The sequence below is a fragment of the Sinocyclocheilus grahami genome, unplaced genomic scaffold (genome assembly GCF_001515645.1).
Source record: "Sinocyclocheilus grahami isolate Dianchi unplaced genomic scaffold, SAMN03320097.WGS_v1.1 scaffold816.1, whole genome shotgun sequence".
NCBI classification, from domain to species: domain Eukaryota; kingdom Metazoa; phylum Chordata; class Actinopteri; order Cypriniformes; family Cyprinidae; genus Sinocyclocheilus; species Sinocyclocheilus grahami.
In genome coordinates, this window is record NW_015505995.1 from 300,410 (window position 1) to 322,253 (window position 21,844).

General features: G+C 38.4%; 2 protein-coding genes across 3 annotated transcripts; both read right to left on the minus strand.

Moving 5' to 3' along the window:
* Positions 1–3,131: 3,131 nt before the first annotated feature.
* On the minus strand, positions 3,132–10,405 carry LOC107562284 (tyrosine-protein phosphatase non-receptor type 9-like). Of its 2 annotated transcripts, XM_016246906.1 has the most exons (10): positions 10,131–10,405; positions 9,536–9,641; positions 9,259–9,369; positions 7,909–8,225; positions 7,725–7,812; positions 7,103–7,172; positions 6,937–7,015; positions 6,202–6,352; positions 4,089–4,296; positions 3,132–3,356 (listed from the first exon to the last, which is right to left on the minus strand). In XM_016246906.1, exons 2-10 carry the CDS (start codon positions 9,599–9,601, stop codon positions 3,166–3,168), a joined length of 1,281 nt encoding a protein of 426 aa, XP_016102392.1. In that variant the 5' UTR covers positions 9,602–9,641; positions 10,131–10,405; the 3' UTR covers positions 3,132–3,165. The 2 variants fall into 2 exon arrangements, with proteins under 2 accessions (XP_016102392.1, XP_016102393.1); XM_016246907.1 differs by lacking the exon at positions 9,259–9,369.
* A 2,637-nt stretch (positions 10,406–13,042) lies between these two features.
* Positions 13,043–19,294, minus strand: LOC107562277 (snurportin-1-like). Its single transcript, XM_016246899.1, has 9 exons — positions 19,207–19,294; positions 18,758–18,922; positions 18,468–18,648; positions 15,445–15,549; positions 14,931–15,027; positions 14,736–14,833; positions 14,060–14,137; positions 13,889–13,969; positions 13,043–13,285 (listed from the first exon to the last, which is right to left on the minus strand). Exons 2-9 carry the CDS (start codon positions 18,913–18,915, stop codon positions 13,043–13,045), a joined length of 1,041 nt encoding a protein of 346 aa, XP_016102385.1. The 5' UTR covers positions 18,916–18,922; positions 19,207–19,294.
* Positions 19,295–21,844: the final 2,550 nt, after the last annotated feature.

A 21,844-nucleotide genomic window follows, 5' to 3' on the forward strand; every position in this document is an offset into this window, starting at 1 on the left:
TGCGAAGATGTGAAACGACAGATCCGATCATATATTACAGCACAGACACGCCAGCTGATCTAATATTCTTTGTTTACTGGGAAGACTGAAGGGGAAAATGTCTAACCGTGTTTGAACACCTCTTCCCTCCCCCTCTGAACACCAGACAGAGCTGCAGATCTGCCTTCAGATCAAAAACAAGTTAGAAAAGCCCTCGGGAAAGCATCGGACACACACAGATGGGGTTGTGTGTCATAACATAAAGATACGTTTCTTTGCTGCTTCAGTTGGCCAAAGCTTTGCCCCTTTTTCTCCCCTTAATGTGCCTTGATCGAACGAACAGCCCGATTAACACACTACAATCTCCTGAACGACCCTGCAGAAAGCTCTCGAACACCGCTAGAAACACATATTCGATCTAAAGAGGACAACATAAATTTGTTTTCTTTTGCCCAGCTGCTACATACCTGCGAAAACGAGCCTCGCACTCCGGGTTCGTGTTTGGAACAAATAGTTAGGAACGCCCCCCTCTCCTCCCATTGGTCTACGTGACGGCATGCGTCATCTGGATTTGAATACGACCCGCCAAATGCGCACTCGCGCACTCGCTGCTTCGACACACCTGTAGTATCGCACTAAGTGTTTTACTTTGTAATTGGGATTAATATTTACTTTGCAACGAAACCAGATGCGCAAAATGTGTGTTATCAAGATATTTCTTAAAGAGCACCGTTTGAATTCGACTATATGCCACTGACGGAGATGTGACACTTATGTTAACCCTTTGCTAAATTCCGCCAGTTATTACTGAGTTAGGACACGCCCCTCGCCAAAGCCCCGCCTTCGAAAGGCAGCTCAGCAAAGAATGCTCAAAATGATTGACAGGTAGAGAACGTTTCTGATTGGCTAAATAAGCGCGGGCCGCTCCTCTAACACTCTGCAACAGGCATTTAAAGGGGTCCTATTATGCTCTTTTACAAAGTCTTGATTTTGTTTTGGGGGTGTTCAGGCTCTCATACTAGGTTGTTCGAAAAACACATTATTTTTCACATATTTTACATTATTACAACACCTCTCTCCCCAGTCTGGCATGAACAGCTTGAATAGATCCTGTATCAAATGAAGGCCCGCCTTCTGAAATACGAAATGTGCTGTGATTGGTTAGCTGGGCCAGTGTGTGCTGTGATTGGTCAGCTGGGCCAGTGTGTGCTGTGATTGGTCAGCTGGGCCAGTGTGTGCTGTGACCCGCTTTCTGAAATACGAAATGTGCTGTGATTGGTTAGCTGGACCAGTGTCTGTTGTGATTGGCAGCACTTGGTGCCTGGTCGGGAAATGTCACGCCCCTTACCATAGCTACTGTGAGCTTCAGTGTAAATATTGGGGCAAAATCAAATCAATTTGAGCGCGATTTAAACCCGGATGATTGTAACCACTCTAAGTTCGTCTGCCTTGGGAAAGCTAGCGCGTCTCCGACATAGTGATAACACTCGTTGCCTTCTCTAGTGCAGCTCAACCAGGTCTCGGCCCATTCGTCGATCTTTGTGATATCACAAATCCCGGAAATTATGCGTTGTAGTCCAAACGAGTCGTTCGTTGTAGTTTTTGAAAAGTGATTTCTGTTAAATAAAATATCTCCTTTTGAATTGGACTTTGAGCTTTGTAACTTTGCAGATCTTTTTTATGATCAAACAGCAACATTACAGACTAACTAAAGTTGAAAAAGTGAAAAAGCATAATAGGACCCCTTTAAGCGATATCTATTATTTTATGTGTGGTATTGGACGTAAAATTAACTTGCAGTACTGTTTACCAATTTTTGTTGTTGTTGTATGTACTTCACCAAAATCATGTAATACTAGATAAAGGTTAGCATTAATATGAATAAAGTCTCTTTAAAAACTCATACTGTGGGTGAAAAAACATATAACAGAACATATATTCTTCTGTAAGCACACTTTTGCAAAACTTTGTATTCTTAACAACAAAAAAATATATATAATCTTTAGGTTAATAACTATTCACTTTTGAACTGGAAACTACTACAGGACCTTTAATCTAGTTGTGAAAGTTTCAATTAAAACACAGTCAATACTGTTTGTCGCTTTAATAAACATTAAAACACATGGTTTTGATTTGGTGTTTCTCAAATGATATTGCAGTTTGAACAGCTCGGTTTTGAGATCGAGATGGACACCAAGACAGCCGAAACCTGTACAGTCTTCTCACATAAACATTTCACTCAATCCAAACGTATATGAGGAATAAGGCTCTTTAACGGCAGAGCAAAGCACTTTATCATCACTAACAGAACCGCTGCAAACTTATTGATAATCACAAGTTTGACATTACAGGTTAGTTTTTCAATAAGAAACAAGTAGAAATAAAAGATCAAATATAATTTACGTATATATATATATTTGGGAGTAATAAGACAAGACATACAAACTCATACTGTGGGTGAAAAAACATATAACAGAACATATATTCTTCTGTAAGCACACTTTTGCAAAACTTTGTATTCTTAACAACAAAAAAATATATATAATCTTTAGGTTAATAACTATTCACTTTTGAACTGGAAACCACTACAGGACCTTTAATCTAGTTGTGAAAGTTTCAATTAAAACACAGTCAATACTGTTTGTCGCTTTAATAAACATTAAAACACATGGTTTTGATTTGGTGTTTCTCAAATGATATTGCAGTTTGAACAGCTCGGTTTTGAGATCGAGATGGACACCAAGACAGCCGAAACCTGTACAGTCTTCTCACATAAACATTTCACTCAATCCAAACGTATATGAGGAATAAGGCTCTTTAACGGCAGAGCAAAGCACTTTATCATCACTAACAGAACCGCTGCAAACTTATTGATAATCACAAGTTTGACATTACAGGTTAGTTTTTCCATAAGAAACAAGTAGAAATAAAAGATCAAATATAATTTACGTATATATATATATTTGGGAGTAATAAGACAAGACATAAAGTTTGGGTGTAATAGAAAAATACAATTGGTCACATTGTGTGCCCATCAAGGCAGGACTGCAGATCCTGGAATCATTGGGAGTGTGTCCAGATGCTTCACTACAAGGAAATTCAATATGAATTCAGTAGCAAAGACTCTTTCAACCCACAACAAAATAAAAAGCGAGTCTCTGATTGGCTACAAGTGGGCCCTGCTGCTCACTGATTGGCTGAAAGTAGGCCCTGCCTCTGGGCGTGCTCGAGGATGGCGGTGTGGCAGAAATAGTACTGCTCGGGTGTTTGGATGCTGAAGGCACGTTGCGCTCTCATCCGTCGAACCGTCTGGCAAACGTTAAGAGTCCTGACATCCTGCAGCTGGGACAGGCAGATATCAAGCGCACAAAAAGTACCTGCGGGCAGAGGAATTCAGTCTGATAAGCCATTAAAGGGACAGTCCGCCCAAAATTCTAACCCTAGAGTTGTTACAAACTTGTATGACTTTCTTACTTCAGTGAAACTTGAAGGAAGATATTTTGAAGACTGTTGGTAACCAAATCGTTTCGGCTCCCACTGACTTTGTCTTTTTTGTCCATACAATGGAAGTCAATGGGAACCAAAACTATTTAGTTACCAACATCCCAACATTCTTCAAAATATCTTCTTTTATGTTCATTTACTAAACCTGTTTGACTGACTTTCTTCTGTGGAACATAAACATTTTTTTTGGAGAATGTTGCTAACTAAATAGTTTCGGTTCCCACTGACTTCCATTGTGTTTTTGTCCATATAATGGAAGTCATTGGGAATCAAAAGTGTTTGGTTGCCAATATCCCAACATTCTTCAAAATATCTTCTTTTATGTTAATTTACTATACCTGTATGACTGACTTTCTTCTGTGGAACATGACAGAAGACATTTTGAAGAATGTTGGTAACCAAATAATTTTGGCTCCTATTGACTTCCATTATATTTTGGGTAACTGTTTGGTTACCATCATTCTTCAAATTATCTTTCATGTTCCACTGAAGAAAGTAAGTCATACAGGTTTAGCAAATGATGGCAGAATTTTCATTTTTGGCTGGACCTTTTAAGCGGCTCATTAATATGTAGATTTGTTTTTGTGGTGTGTTTAATTACTGACCAGTCCGGCCGATGCCGGCGCTGCAGTGGACCACCATGGGCGGGTCGAGCGGATGACCACTCCACTGTGAGCCGAAAGCCTGGACCGCCCACTGCTGCTGGTGCTTCACGGCACCCAGGAAGTCAATCAGAGACAGTGCGGAGGATGGGACCCCGTAATCAGGCCAGCTGAGGAACTGAAAATGAGTCACCTGTCTCTGTTCGAATGTCTGAGAAAAAACAACAATAAAATAAGTTCAGACAAAGTTCCACTTTACTTTTCTTCAAAGCCAGATATATAGAACCTCAATCTTCAGTGCCACAGCAAAGGACGCTATATTTTAGTTCGGATTTGACAGTCTGAATTGAATGTGATGACATAAAACGGCTGTGTATTGTGAAACATAAATAACACTTCTTTCTGTCGCTTGTCTTTGTTGGCTGATTCAAAAATAAAACAGCCTGTGTAACCACTGTAGATTCAAAAATGAATCTAATGAGCCATTCCTTTAAAGAATCAGTCCAAAAGACTCACAAATTCATGACTTTTCAGTTTGAATCATTCTTACAAATCCGAGAACAGTTATCGTGTTATGTGCACACCTCTATGGCTGGAGTGACCGATGTATATTAAATATATTTGCAATGATTTTGCTGCAGACACACAGCTGAAAATTGTGAATATTGTCTTTTAAATGCATTATTAAGATACCCAAAGATTATTCATTTATTAGTTAATATGTACACTACCATTTAAAAGATAAAAAAAAAAAAATTAATACTTTTATTCAGCAAGAATGCATTAAATTGATCAAAAGCAATAGTAAAGTTCTTTGGAACATTCTATTTGTCAAAGAATCATGAATGTATCACTGTTTCTACAAAAATATTAAGCAGCACAACTGTCTTCAACATTGATAAGAAGAAACGTTTCTTGTGCAGCAAATCAGCATATTAGAATGATTTCTGAAGGATCGTGCGACACTGAAGACTGGAGTAATGATGCTGAAAATTCAGCTGCGCATCACAAGAATAAAATTGCATTTTAAAATATATATAAATTGGACAAATTATTAAATTTGTATCTTTTCTATTCTTTATTTTATTTATTTTAAAAATTATATTGCCATTTATTACTATACATTGCATGTTATTCGTGCATATAAATTAAAGTATTTAAATGTTTTTTTCATTGTTTCATTTAATAAAAAACTGTGGAAAAAAGTAACATGAAATTATGTAACTAGATATTTATTGTATTTTATATTTTGAAACCATTATGCAATAATGGGTATTGGGCTGAAATGATGCTTAGATTATTCATTTATTAGTTAATATGTACACTACCATTTAAAAGATTAAAAAAAAAAAATTTATTCAGCAAGAATGCATTAAATTGATCAAAAGCAATAGTAAAGTTCTTTGGAACATTCTATTTGTCAAAGAATCATGAATGTATCACTGTTTCTACAAAAATATTAAGCAGCACAACTGTCTTCAACATTGATAAGAAGAAACGTTTCTTGTGCAGCAAATCAGCATATTAGAATGATTTCTGAAGGATCGTGCGACACTGAAGACTGGAGTAATGATGCTGAAAATTCAGCTGCGCATCACAAGAATAAAATTGCATTTTAAAATATATATAAATTGGACAAATTATTAAATTTGTATCTTTTCTATTCTTTATTTTATTTATTTTAAAAATTATATTGCCATTTATTACTATACATTGCATGTTATTCGTGCATATAAATTAAAGTATTTAAATGTTTTTTTCATTGTTTCATTTAATAAAAAACTGTGGAAAAAAGTAACATGAAATTATGTAACTAGATATTTATTGTATTTTATATTTTGAAACCATTATGCAATAATGGGTATTGGGCTGAAATGATGCTTAAAAGTGCTTGTAAGCCAATTCAGAGCAAATACATCAAGACTGAGCTCAAATACCATAAAAAAAGCTGAAAAATACTGAAATTAAATTTTTTAGTAATATCCCCCAGCAATACTACAGCCACATTAGGTGGTTGGTGAGACTGAACTCATTATATAAATCATACATGAAATCATAATTACCGACTTGTTTATTGAAAACATTAAAATATATAAAACTGGTGTATGTGTGGTACCTCAGTGTTGTGCAGCTCAAGTGTGGTTTGGTTGTAATGTGCATGTTTGTCCACTCTGTGATTGACCACAGCGATGTGCCCGTACACCTCCTGACCGCCCTCTTCCTTGGGCCAGTACTGTCCACACTTCCTCCGGCCCCCCTCATCCGTCCTGCGCACATACATTCACACACAGGTCTCTAAGCAGCGGTCTTCGTAATCTACCGTGACAGCATCCATATGGCACAGCTCTAATCTGATCTCGGAACAGATCGGCTCTACAGAAAAACTTTTAACAAGTGGCTCAAATCTGATTGGCTGACTTCTATATCTTTCTAGGAGTCAGGGTTCATTTTATCAGCCCAATAGGAAACAAAGTTGTATTCATGTTCCCAGGCTGCTACAATGAGAACTCCTGAGGACAAATTAGTTAGTAGATTTGCCAAAGTTTGTGCCACTGAATCTCTAACAGATATTCAAGAGTTTTGAAACATTTTATAGCAAGCAGATGTGAACTCATGAGTACAATTGTACTTTATATTTTGCTCTCTGGTTAAATGTGATTTATGTGAACCTTCACATAAGACGACCGAATAGCGGTCAACCACTTTATATACGTCCACCCTAAGTGGGTGGATTTTGGCCTGAACAAGTGGCAATTTGGACCAGACTTCCTGGTAATAGTAAAAAGTCTGGCTACCATCATTTACACATCATTTCATCTATATTTGTTAACTACTCTTTGTGACGTCTCACCTTGTTGTCATGACGATGACAAGCACACTTTGCTCCCAAACCATTCTCCAGAAATCACCGTAGGTTTTTTCCAATGGACCTGTTAAGAAACAACAAATGCATCAGTTCCAGTGCAGGTTAAGAATCATAACCCTAAATATGATGGGTGAAATACAGTGATTTTTACCCTGAGTCCCAATATATGCATTTTTCTGTTTGTATCCATCCATGAAGCTGGCATTTATGTAGTCTGATCTCTGTGGAAAGAAAACAAGATCAGTGTCCAATCGGAACTTTCAAAAATTTGGGGTCAGTAAGTTTTAAGGAATTAATATTTTTATTCAGCAAGGATGCATTAAATTCATCTAAAGTGACAGAAATACTTTTATGTTACAAATGCTGTTCATACTTTCTGTTCATCAAAGAAGCTTGAAAAAAATGCATCATGGTTTCTACAGAAATATGAAGCAGCACAACTGTTTTTAACACTGAATTCTTGAGCTGCAAATCAGAATATCAGAATGATTTCTGATGGATCATGAGGCACTGAAGACTGGAGAAATGATGCTGAAAAATCAGCTTTGATCACAGAAATAAATGACATTTTACAATATATTGCAATAGAAAACAGTTCTTTTAAATTGTAAAGATATTTCACAATATTCTTTTTTTTTGCTGTATTTTTGATTAAATAAATGCAGCCTTGTTGAGCATCTTTCAAAAACATTAAAAACCACCCCTAATTTTTGAATGGGAGCAAAGATCACTCTAAAGAGGGCCTAAACTGAATGACATCAGATAGCACAAACTTCATTTCTCCTTGCTTTGAGTCGCACACGAGTCTGATCCAGACACAGCACGTCGCCATAGCGATTCCGCTCCTGGTTGTGAGCAGCCCTGCAGAAGTTCAATGACAACATGAAATCAAAGTCTGTTTTACTCTGAAATACCCCACATTACGGAGGGTAAAGTCCCGTAGGTGTCCACACTTACAGCGCACAGGTGAAGGTTCCAGGTGGCTGCTCTCTGCGAAGCTCCTCATACTCCAGGTAGATCCCGCTGCGCTGGGCTCGGTTCAGGTGGGCCATGAGCTCGGCCAGACTCATGACCTCAGGTTCAGGGATGTGTATGGACGTGTTCTCCAGCGGAATCCCCACTAGCTCATCCACGGGGTCCACGCGCCCATTCTGCTCGGACAGCAGCTGCAGGTTCCAGCTGTGCATGTCCAGAGGCAAACAGCCGCCCAGGTGCTCAGGTAAACAGTCTCTGGGCAGATGCTGTCGCAGGTCGCCCATCTTCACCATTTGAACCTGAGAACAGATAACGAAACTGATAATGCAGTCACAAAATGCCACAAAAGATGAAAAAAGTGGGTCAAGCACATAGACCAGAAACAACCAGATCAGTCAAAAATGAAAATTAGCACATGATTTACTCATCCTCAAGCCATCCTAGGTGTGTATGACTTTCTTCTTTCAGACGAATGCAATCGGAGTTATATTAAAAATGTCCTGGCTCTTCCAAGCTTTATAATGGAAGTGAATGGCTGTTGAGATTTTGAAGCCCAAAGAAGTGCATCCATCCATCATGAAAAGTGCTCCACACGGCTCCGGCGGGTTAATAAAGGCCTTTATTAACGACAGTTAGCGGAAGCTAGAGATTACAGTTTATAAAGTTTTAAATATGGATATTTTTCTTACACAAATGCATCGCTTCACTTCAGAAGGCCTTTATTAACCCCCTGGAGCCCTTTTTATGATGGATGGATGCAATTCATTGGGCTTCAAAATTTGGGCTCAACAGCCATTCACTGCCATTCTAAAGCTTGGAAAAGCCAGGACAGTTTTAATATAACTCTGATTGCATTCGTCTGAAAGAAGAAAGACATATACACCTAGGATGGCTTGAGGGTGAGTAAATTATGCGCTAATTTAAATTTTTAGGTGAACTATCCCTTTAAAGTGGTCAAGTTAGTCAACCAGTCCCTAACAGCCTAACCAGGGCGTTACTAGCTCTAATTCATTGGGCTTCAAAATTTGGGCTCAACAGCCATTCACTGCCATTCTTAAGCTTGGAAAAGCCAGGACAGTTTTAATATAACTCTGATTGCATTCGTCTGAAAGAAGAAAGACATATACACCTAGGATGGCTTGAGGGTGAGTAAATTATGCGCTAATTTAAATTTTTAGGTGAACTATCCCTTTAAAGTGGTCAAGTTAGTCAACCAGTCCCTAACAGCCTAACCAGGGCGTTACTAGCTCTAACCAGGTTGACCAAGATGATCTAACAGGCCAGCCTCCGCTGGTTTTGATTTAAACCAGCTATTGCCGTGTGTGTACCAACCCGTTCTCTGAGCTTCTCCTTCAGTAACAGACTTAAAAGGTTATACGGGACCCTGAACCACACAGGAGCTCCAACGATAAGCACTTTCTTCAGCCGTGCTGGGAACGCACCCTGCAGAAGGTTGGAAAACAGATATTTCTGATTTATTCTGACATCTAAACCCCCCCAACTCTCAAGTACACTCCAATAACTCAGCTCTGCTCATACTTTTGAACATGAACAGGCAGCCATCATCAGAAACAGGAAAACCACATACAGATAAAACACTAAAACTCACCTTCAGCAAATTGAGGATCTTTTTGCTGAGGTCCAGTTCAAAGTTCGTGTAGTTGGATCCAGCCATGTCATAAATGAAGACCAGTCCATTTCTCTGAGTCTCAAAACTACAGGAAACAAAGAGAGAACTACAATGTTGCAAATCATGATAATAAGCCATTTTCTGATGTTAAAATCTCTGGTTTCACACAACAGTCAAACATTCAGAATAATTACGATTTTTAATGGTTCTAAAGTCTCTTCTGAAAAGGCTGCATTTATTTGATCAAAGATACAGTAAAAACAGTAATACTGTGAAATATATTATATAATATTTTATTATTTATTTACAAGGTAATTTATTCCTGTGATGCAAAGCTGAATTTTTTTCAGCATCATTACTCCAGTCTGGTCCTTCAGAAATCATTCTTATATGCTGATTTGCAGCACAATAAACATTTATTATTATTAACATTGCTGAAAACAGTTGTACTGCTTCCTATTTTTGTGGAAACCATGATCATGTTTTTCGGGATTCTTTGATGAATAAAAAAAAAAAAGTTCAAATAAAAGTTTACAAAAGTTCAGACTTTTGAAAGGTAGTGAATATTGGTTACCTCTCCACAGCTCGGTCCAGTAGGTAGAACAGAGCCTGAAGAACCACATGGTTTCCTGTTTTGCTGGGATGGTGCAGTTTAGCCGTGTAGAGGGCGATGGATGCGCCAGACGGGTCCCGGACCCCCTGATATCAGAACGGTGTAAAAAAAAAAATCTCAAAAAAAGAACAGTCATGTTTTAATGTTTACATGTCAGTCATCTCAACTCTTTGGAGTACTAGTGTACTGCATACTAAATGTTGAAACAGGATGCATTATGGAATGATAAATGCTCACACAACCTCACTTGATTGCATGTTTAATTCATTCATTTAGAATGGAATTCAGAAGCAATTCAGAAATAATTACGGTAGTTTTCAATTTTTAAAGCAATACACTAAAAATAACAGAATGCATGAATGAATTAATAACTACATAAATCAATATCCAAAAATACAGCAGTATGCTCTTTCAAATAAATACGGTAGTTTAAAATTTTTTGTTCAACTTCGTACAATTTCTGAATTAAAACAAAAGAGATTAAATAAATAATAAAATAAAAAAATTATAAATAAATATCCAAACATACAGTAATATGCTCTTCCAAATAATACGGTGGTTTAATATTTTTTATCTACTTCGTGCAAATTTTGAATTAAAATAAAAACATATTAAAGGGGTCATATGATGCTATTTTAAAGATCATTATTTTGTGTATTTGGTGTGTTGTTGCATTTTTGTGATTCCAAGTGAGCCGAGTGATTTTCGAATGATTCATTCGCGAATCAGACGTCATTCACACACACACACACACACACACACACAGGTTTGTTTTTATGGTTTATGGGGACTCTCCATAGGCGTAATGGTTTTTCTACTGTACAGACCGTATTTTCTATTGCCCTATACCAACCCTACCCCTAAACCTACCCCTCACAGGAAACTTTCTGCATTTTTAGATTTTCAAAAAAACTCATTCTGAATTATTTATAAGCCTTTTGAATTACGGGGACACTGAAAATGTCCTCATAAATCACCTTCTCCTTGTAATACCTATGTTATTATACAAATGTGTCTCCTCATAAACCACATAAACATGCACACAAACACACACACGTTTACCTAGCTATCTAAATGGGGACATTACATAAGACTTCTATCGTTTTTATATACAGATAGTTATACACTTTTTAACCTAAAACACACCCCTACCCCTCACAGAAAACTTTAGCAAACTTTCTTTTTGTTTTACTTTTCGTTTTACAAACGAGGACGCCCCCAAATGGAGGTTTTGGGGGATTTTGTCAGGTTTTGCTCAATTTTGGGTACAAAATGGTCTCCAAAATAGGGTCAAGTAGGTACACACACACACACACACATTTACTTAGTTATGTAAATTATGATATATTCTAATGTTTTCATAAGTAACTAAAAGTAAGTTTTCTAATTTAATACATAAAACCCAATTCTATTTTGTACTTATGGAATGAGTTCAAAATAACATATATTTAGTATAAAATATTTAAGCACATTGTTTCTTTTTATTTCTAGTAATATATATATATATATATATATATATATAGGGGACCTACAAAATTTAAAACAGCTTATTTTTGTGTTTAATTTTGTTCCTAAACTACAACTAAGTCCACCTAGAAGAGAGGAACACATTTTGAGTTCATCTATACCGGGGCTCAAGCCAGTAGTATGAGTGTTTCACTCGCATATGCGACCAAAAATAGATGTGTGTGCTGAAAATTGTATTAGGCACATGTGTGTGAATAAAATAAAAAAAGTAAAAAAAAATTTTTGTTAATATCTTAAATGGCATAACAAATATCTTAATTATCATTTTAAGAGATCTTAAATTTAGTAATGAAAAATCAGGAATATACAGTGGGTACGGAAAGTATTCAGACCCCCTTAAATTTTTCACTCTTTGTTACATTGCAGCCATTTGCTAAAATCATTTAAGTTAATTTTTTTTCCTCATTAATGTACACACAGCACCCCATATTGACAGAAAAACACAGAATTGTTGACATTTTTGCAGATTTATTAAAAAAGAACAACTGAAATATCACATGGTCCTAAGTATTCAGACCCTTTGCTCAGTATTTAGTAGAAGCACCCTTTTGATCTAATACAGCCATGAGTCTTTTTGGGAAAGATGCAACAAGTTTTTCACACCTGGATTTGGGGATCCTCTGCCATTCCTCCTTGCAGATCCTCTCCAGTTCTGTCAGGTTGGATGGTAAACGTTGGTGGACAGCCATTTTTAGGTCTCTCCAGAGATGCTCAATTGGGTTTAAGTCAGGGCTCTGGCTGGGCCATTCAAGAACAGTCACAGAGTTGTCACTCCTTCGTTATTTTAGCTGTGTGCTTAGGGCCATTGTCTTGTTGGAAGGTAAACCTTCAGCCCAGTCTGAGGTCCTGAGCACTCTGGAGAAGGTTTTCGTCCAGGATATCCCTGTACTTGGCCGCATTCATCTTTCCCTCGATTGCAACCAGTCGTCCTGTCCCTGCAGCTAAAAAACACCCCCACAGCATGATGCTGCCACCACCATGCTTCACTGTTGGGACTGTATTGGACAGGTGATGAGCAGTGCCTGGTTTTCTCCACACATACCGCTTAGAATTAAGGCCAAAAAGTTATATCTTGGCCTCATCCGACCAGAGAATCTTATTTCTCACCATCTCACAACTCCATGCGGGCTTTCATGTGTCTTGCACTGAGGAGAGGCTTCCGTCGGGCCACTCTGCCATAAAACCCCGACTGGTGGAGGGCTGCAGTGATGGTTGACTTTCTAAAACTTTCTCCCATCTCCCGACTGCATCTCTGGAGCTCAGCCACAGTGATCTTTGGGTTCTTCTTTACCTCTCTCACCAAGGCTCTTCCCCCCCGATAGCTCAGTTTGGCCGGACAGCCAGCTCTAGGAAGGGTTCTGGTCATATCGGCCATTTTGGTCGGCCGGCCGAACTTCTGTAGAGGTTTTCTTGTGCTCCAGGATCTGCTGAAGCTGATGGCTGGCATAATCAGGCTTGCTGGTGAGGGGACACTGTGGCATCTCGATGCCCAAGATATCTGCCACCATATAGGGTCTGAGCCAGCCGACCAGCGGCGTGCTGCCAGGAGTGTAGTGGGTCTCCTTGTGGTAGAAAAGAAGCCCATCCACCTAGAAGAGAGGAACACATTTTGAGTTCATCTATACCGGGGCTCAAGCCAGTAGTATGAGTGTTTTACTCGCATATGCGACCAAAAATAGATGTGTGTGCTGAAAATTGTATTAGGTGCATGTGTGTGCATAAAAAAAAAAAGTCAAAAAAAATTTAGTTAATATCTTAAATGGCATAACAAATATCTTAATTATCATTTTAAGAGATCTTAAATTTAGTAATGAAAAATCAGGAATGTACTATATATATACGGTATATATATATATATATATATATAAAGTTTCTGCAGCTTAAAGTAGGCCTATATATAATAACAATTGTTAAATACAGTTTGAAGCAGAAATATTTAAAAACAGTGTACTTTTCTAGTAAATTACATAACTCTGCTTGTAAAAGCCTCCTTGTATCCCTTTACAAGGGAAAAACACATTGTTTGATCAATTTTCATTCCTTTTTTTAATGTGTTCCTAAATTTTTCCACTTTTTGTGCTCCTTGAGAAAAACTAAGCATCAAGCCCTGAATACCACTAAAATATCATAAATAATCAGCTCAATCAATGTTATTTTATAGACTTAGCATGTCAAATAATGGAGGTTCTTACTGTAAAGTTGTACTCATGTGCAAGAGCCGTCTGGATGGACTCTGTCGAACAGCTGATGCTGTTCAGACTCACAAACCGGAACTGCAGAGACAGAACAGAGCATGAACCAAGTGCTTCAGCTCAAAGTGCAGCCTTGTTCACACTCACAGACGCAGTTATTTGCTCACTTACAGGATTAATCTTGGATATTTCAGAAAGACCTTCAACCTCTTCCACTTTAGACTGCAACCAGTAGAAACGGAACTCTGTCTGCAAAAATACATCAGTTTGTGCTTTGCATTGTAAGAAAAGGATAAAGTGCAAACAAACTAGAATTTTAATACAGACGCATTTATGAAAATTAATTCCACATGCAAAGTGGTTAGCCAGAACAGAGGTCCTTTACATACACTAACATTCAAAATTTCTGTGATGCAAAGCTGAAATCATTCTAATATATTGATTTGCTGCTCAAGAAACATTTATTATTATTAATGTTGAAAAACAGTAGTGCTGCGCTTGTGCTTTTGGTGGAAACTGATACTTTTGTCAGGATTCTTTGATAAAAAGAAAGTTCAAAAGAACAACATTTATTTGAAATAGCAATTTTTTGCAACATCATAAATGCCTTTCCTGTCACTTTTCACCAATTGAATGTCTCCTTGCTGAATAAAAGTATTAATTTTCTTCAAAAAACTATTGATCCAAATTGAACAGCAGTCATGATACATCTAAAACTATGTTTGTTTTGGTGCAACAAACATAAGTATACTTCTGAGAAATTAAATTAATTATATAAAATGGTGCAAAAGTGTCGAATATGTCCCTAAAGTTTATATAGATGTCATTAGAGGAAATGATCACTCACTGAGCAGTCATACACAGGATGTCCCCTCCAGCACATGACATCCAGGATGTAGTATGTTCTGTCCACGTCACTGTAGATGCAGTCCAGGATGGTGTAATCTATGTAAAACATATTTGTCACTTATTTTCCAGTATGGTTTAAAACTGCAGTACTCTAGCACACTCTAGTGTAAACAATCTGTAGGATGGTGCAGACCTTTTCCTACTGCAGAGGTGTGTCTGTTGCCACCAGGGATAAGAGAAGGGAATCGATTGACACAGTAGCCACTTTTGGTGTAAGATGACGTAGATCCCTAAGGATAAAATCATAAACATGAAAATTAAACATGTAAAATGCTGCTTCATATAGATATAAGTTTGGGGTTGTTAAGATGTTTTAAAGTTTTTGAAAGAAGTCTCTTATGCTTACCAAGGCTACATTTATTTATTTCTGATTATCATCAGTGTTGAAATTAGTTGTGCTGCTTAATATGTTTGTGGAAAACTGTGATACATTTAATTCAGGAATGTTTGATGAATAGAAAGTTCAAGAGAATGGCATTTATTTGAAATAACATTATAAAAGATTTTACAGTGACGCTTGCTCAATTTAATGCATCCTTTCTGAATAAATGTATCTTTTTTAAATTTTTATTCCTAAACCCAAACTTTTGAACGTTAGTGTATGTCTGGTCTCATGATGTTCATGATGGATGGAAAAAGATCCAAACCTTGGAGGCAACAACGAGGGAACGCTTCCCAACTGGACAAACCACCATCAGCCAATCAGAGCTCAGATCTGCAGGGACATCCACTAACCACTCTGACAGCATCAGCTGGAGAATAGAAATATAACAGAAATATAAAAAACTACTTTTCTATTAAAGGACTTTTAATTATGTTTCCAGACAGCATTATAATGTATCACTTTTGCAGTACTTTTATTATAAAATATTTACATAAGTAGTATATACTCATGCAAGTAACCACTTATAATTTCTTATAAGTTATTAATAATTTCTTGAAACAAACACTTGTCACATTTTCCACCCATTTTCCTTAATCCTTAGCAATAACCCAGCTGATTTTACTACTGTACCTTTAAAACTGCTATATATAAATGACTATCTGTCTATGTGTTTTTAAGAACTGATTTAAGTGTAAAAGTAGTGGATTTTATTATAAAATACTTCAATAAGTCATATATGACTTGTATAAGACTAAGAAAGCTTCAGGCCCAGTGTTTCACCTGCCTGTTTAAAAGTCTGCGCTGACCAACTGCCCCCATCTTTACACAGATCTTCAACAGATCACTGGAGCAGTGTGAAAAGTTTCCTGCTGCTTCAAACTCTCCACTATCGTTCCGGTCCCAAAAAATAAAAAATTAACTGGACTTAACGACTACAGACCCTTCTCTGCAACATCTTTATAGACCTGGGACTTATGCAAGGAACTTGTTTGTAGACTTCAGTTCGGCCTTCAATACCATCATGCCTGACCTTCACTCAGTCAAACTGACCCAGCTCTCTGTGCCCACCCCAATCTGTCAGTGGATCACCAGCTTCCTGACAGACAGGCGGCAACTAGTGAGGCTGGGTAAACTCACATCCAGGACTCTCACGATCAGCACTGGCGCCCCTCAGGGATGTGTGCTCTTCCCACTGCTCTTCTCCTTGTATACGAACGAATGCACTACAAAAGACCCCTCTGTCAAGCTCCTGAAATTTGCAGATGACACTACCATCATCGGCCTCATACCCAAAGGAGACGAGTCTGCTTACAGACAGGAGGTTAAAGAGCTGGCTGTCTGGTGCAGTTATAACAACCTGGAGCTCAACACGCTCAAAACAGTGGAGATGATTGTGGACTTCAGGAGAAACGCCCCCCAGCGCTCCCCTCACTCCCCATTATGAACAGCACTGCGGCTGCAGTAGAGTCATTCAGGTTCCTGGGCACCACTATCTCTCAGAACCTGAAGTGGGACACTCACATAAACTCCATTGCGAAAAAAGGCCCAGCAGAGACCGTACTTCCTTCGCCAGCTGATGAAATTCATCCTGCCACAGGAGCTGCTCACACAGTTCTACTCTGCCATTGAGTCTGTCCTGTGTTCATCCATAACTGTCTGGTTTGGTTCAGCTACCAAATCGGACATCAAGAGACTACAACAGACAGTCAGGACTGCTGAGAAGATTACTGGTTCCCCCTGCCCAAACTCCAAAATCTCTACACCTCCAGAATGACAAAAAGGGCTAAGAAAATCACAGCCCACTCTCTCTTTCAACTGTTGCCCTCTGGATGGCGCTACAGAGCACCAACCACCAAGAACAGTTTTTCCCCACAGGCTAACTATTACTGTCCATCATATCTGACACATTTATACATATCATCTGAAAATTGTACATTTGTAAACTACATAAACTGTATACTTGTAAACAATTATATATGTTTTTTCTCTATATTTGAATTTCTGTATTATATTGCATTATTTAATTTTCAGTTTTTCTTATATTAGTGTTATATTTCATCTCTACTCTGTAATTGTATGCCTGCACTATTCTGTATGCACTATCTATTAGGGCTGTCGTGGTGAAGGAATTTCCCTTGCGGTAATTTTGAGTGGCTCAATAGCACGGGATGCGGTATTATCGCCATATATATATATATATATCTGTGTGTGTATGTGTTACGATATAACGAGGTCATATTCAGAAACCAATGAAACCGAAACCAAATAGCGTTGAAACAGGAAGTGAAGTAAACAGAAGAGAATGACAAAATAACGATCCACATAACAGAACATAAACCTGACAATAAGATTGTTAGGCTATTGTTAGCCTATATGTATAACAGTTCGTTTTGATCATCGAATCCGACTGGTCAAGAGACTTTTCTAATGATATTTCCACCTGCGCGCGTTCTAGACGGACTGTCCGTCAGTGCAGTTACAGTGTTGCGCCACAAGGTGGTGGAAAGGGACTGTCTTTGAGTGAGTCTTTAAACCGTTCATTCAACAACACGTTCAAAAACGCTGATTCAATCAAAAACATTTTTTTCAAAAATTCAGACAAAATGAAAAACGCTATTGAAATCATTTTAACATTGAGCGCCACGTTAGAAGGCTCAGCTGACCAATGCGTCGATGCTAAGACAGAGATTTGGCTTTCCTTGGACATGACAAGTTTGACAACCTATTTTCACAAATATATATGACTCGCAAGTAATCGCACATGCTCAGTTGATCTCTCTCTCATTCGTTGTCTTGTTAGTGCAAATCTACGGAGCCTCAGTACAAATCATCATGTACACATTATGTTATTATTATTAACTTATTTAATATTCAGTACGCATGCACGAAGTGTAAAACGAGAAGGGCATAACCCTATGAAAAAAGGAAACACGCAAAAATCGCGGTTGCTGCGGTTCTTGCATTCCTCTGCGGTTTGCTCGTCAATAGCGTGGTATTGCGATATTGCGGTTATCGCGACAGCCCTACTATCTATGTCTAATTTCTTCTGCACTGGAAGCTCCTGTCGCCAAGACAAATTCCTTGTGTGTGTAAACATACTTGGTAATAAAGCTCTTTTTGACTTCTGATTATGCAGGAATCACTTATCATTAATTAAAAGTCACAATACAAGATATTTATAGCTTCCTAAACCAAAAAACATAGAATTAAACAGGTTGTTTGTGCTACTGTACCTTTAAGATTAATCATGTAAACAACTATATCTGTCAATGTGTTTTTAAGCACCTGGTTGGCATAATGCTTCGGTAGCTTTTTCCTCTGCTCGATCTCCATCCCTTCTTCATCAGTGCTGTTCTCCAGCTGCGGCTGACTCTTCTTCTCTTCACCCTCCTCATCCTCGCTGTCAGCTCCGGTCCAGTCTCCATCAGCCAGCCGACGGGCGTGATTCACATAGTTTAGCCTCTTCCTGCCAGCATAATGTATTCTATCAGTGGCAGTGCATCAAAATAATGTGTTGTAGGTGGCTGATAAGCAGCTGCTCTTGTGTTCTGGGTGGTTGTGTAAGATAAACTCACTCTTTCTGCAGCTCCAGGAACCTCCTGCGCCGTTCACTCTGCTCCAGAACGCTGTATTTGCTCTTGTACTGGGCCAGGCGTGGATGGGGAGCAGAAGTGCTGTTTGGTTCTCTGGATACAGAGAAGCTGGAGGAGAGAGCCTGGGTCAGAGCCTCCATGATGGACCTGTGACAACACACAGAAGTGTTCACATCATCTTAAGACACTTAAATGCAATGATAAGTGTCTCTTATGTCTTTAAGACCACTGAGGTGTTTCAAAAGCAACAGAAATCATTTAAAATCACATATGAACAAACACAAGTCAACACCTACAGATGAACCAACTGCAGGCAGCAAACACGTGATCACAATCCCACCAGAGCTGCTCTAAAATCCTTTACCTATCATTTAAAAGAGCAATAAAAACACAAACAGAATGAATAATAAGAACAATACACAAACACCAACTTCTGCAGAGAGACAAACACGCGTTGAAACGCAATGGCGCGCTGACGTCATCACGCCTCACCACGGCCGACCAAAATTCATCGCCGAGTTTGAAGATTTCATCTCAAAAATCATTTTACTGTGGTTAAATGTCGTCCGATTTACTTCTAATTCTGTTAAAATATACATACTATAAAAACATGCGGTATCAATTCGGTTTAGTTCTAAAGCAAAATAAAAGCATCGCAAAAAAGAAGAAATAGAGTTTGTAAGTAAGACTAGCGGTCCAGGTGTTGCCTATAATTGGTCTAAATAATATTTATCATATCGTAACTCTTCAGTTCTTGACTCGCAAGTAATCGCACATGCTCAGTTGATCTCTCTCTCATTCGTTGTCTTGTTAGTGCAAATCTACGGAGCCTCAGTACAAATCATCATGTACACATTATGTTATTATTATTAACTTATTTAATATTCAGTACGCATGCACGAAGTGTAAAACGAGAAGGGCATAACCCTATGAAAAAAGGAAACACGCAAAAATCGCGGTTGCTGCGGTTCTTGCATTCCTCTGCGGTTTGCTCGTCAATAGCGTGGTATTGCGATATTGCGGTTATCGCGACAGCCCTACTATCTATGTCTAATTTCTTCTGCACTGGAAGCTCCTGTCGCCAAGACAAATTCCTTGTGTGTGTAAACATACTTGGTAATAAAGCTCTTTTTGACTTCTGATTATGCAGGAATCACTTATCATTAATTAAAAGTCACAATACAAGATATTTATAGCTTCCTAAACCAAAAAACATAGAATTAAACAGGTTGTTTGTGCTACTGTACCTTTAAGATTAATCATGTAAACAACTATATCTGTCAATGTGTTTTTAAGCACCTGGTTGGCATAATGCTTCGGTAGCTTTTTCCTCTGCTCGATCTCCATCCCTTCTTCATCAGTGCTGTTCTCCAGCTGCGGCTGACTCTTCTTCTCTTCACCCTCCTCATCCTCGCTGTCAGCTCCGGTCCAGTCTCCATCAGCCAGCCGACGGGCGTGATTCACATAGTTTAGCCTCTTCCTGCCAGCATAATGTATTCTATCAGTGGCAGTGCATCAAAATAATGTGTTGTAGGTGGCTGATAAGCAGCTGCTCTTGTGTTCTGGGTGGTTGTGTAAGATAAACTCACTCTTTCTGCAGCTCCAGGAACCTCCTGCGCCGTTCACTCTGCTCCAGAACGCTGTATTTGCTCTTGTACTGGGCCAGGCGTGGATGGGGAGCAGAAGTGCTGTTTGGTTCTCTGGATACAGAGAAGCTGGAGGAGAGAGCCTGGGTCAGAGCCTCCATGATGGACCTGTGACAACACACAGAAGTGTTCACATCATCTTAAGACACTTAAATGCAATGATAAGTGTCTCTTATGTCTTTAAGACCACTGAGGTGTTTCAAAAGCAACAGAAATCATTTAAAATCACATATGAACAAACACAAGTCAACACCTACAGATGAACCAACTGCAGGCAGCAAACACGTGATCACAATCCCACCAGAGCTGCTCTAAAATCCTTTACCTATCATTTAAAAGAGCAATAAAAACACAAACAGAATGAATAATAAGAACAATACACAAACACCAACTTCTGCAGAGAGACAAACACGCGTTGAAACGCAATGGCGCGCTGACGTCATCACGCCTCACCACGGCCGACCAAAATTCATCGCCGAGTTTGAAGAATTCATCTCAAAAATCATTTTACTGTGGTTAAATGTCGTCCGATTTACTTCTAATTCTGTTAAAATATACATACTATAAAAACATGCGGTATCAATTCGGTTTAGTTCTAAAGCAAAATAAAAGCATCGCAAAAAAGAAGAAATAGAGTTTGTAAGTAAGACTAGCGGTCCAGGTGTTGCCTATAATTGGTCTAAATAATATTTATCATATCGTAACTCTTCAGTTCTGTCATTATCCGGACAGAAACATAATCACGTGGTATCTGTTACATTTCTCACCGCTGATCAAGATGGACCAATCACAGCCGTTCATGATTACTGGATAAGAAATCTTTTTAAAGCGACTTCTATGGCGGATTTCAAACTAGTAATCAATTTAAATATTAATTGTAATGGATTATACGTTCTTGTGTACACATACTGCAAATAACCCCCCAAAATCCTGAGATCTGAATGTGTCTGAATGGCAGAGTAGTGTTTGTCACTCAGTGGCAACAAATCATTGTAACACTCTCTAGTTGAGTTATTGTGGTAATCTGGATGAGTTTTGCGGTTACTAGAAACTGGCACACTGTTGAACCCTTTATGGAACGGAGTTGCCATATGGCAAGAATGAATTTCTACTCATTTCCTTGTTATTATGCAAAAAACAAAAAAACATACTGCACTATGGGAATTAAAAGGGCAGGTCTTGATGTGCTGTTTGAATGTCGTCCAGAACTCTTTTCCGCCACTGTCACCCTCACACAGAAGACACCTTTTTTTATTCACAACATAACTTTGTCCAACATGGATTTACAGTAAATTACTTACTTAAATTAAATTACATTACTTCAGAGTTATGTGCCCTCTAGAAGCTTGCGTTCTGCAAGTGAACGGCGTGTTATTGTGCCATCTCAAAGAGACACATATTCACTTTCACAGACTTTTTCATT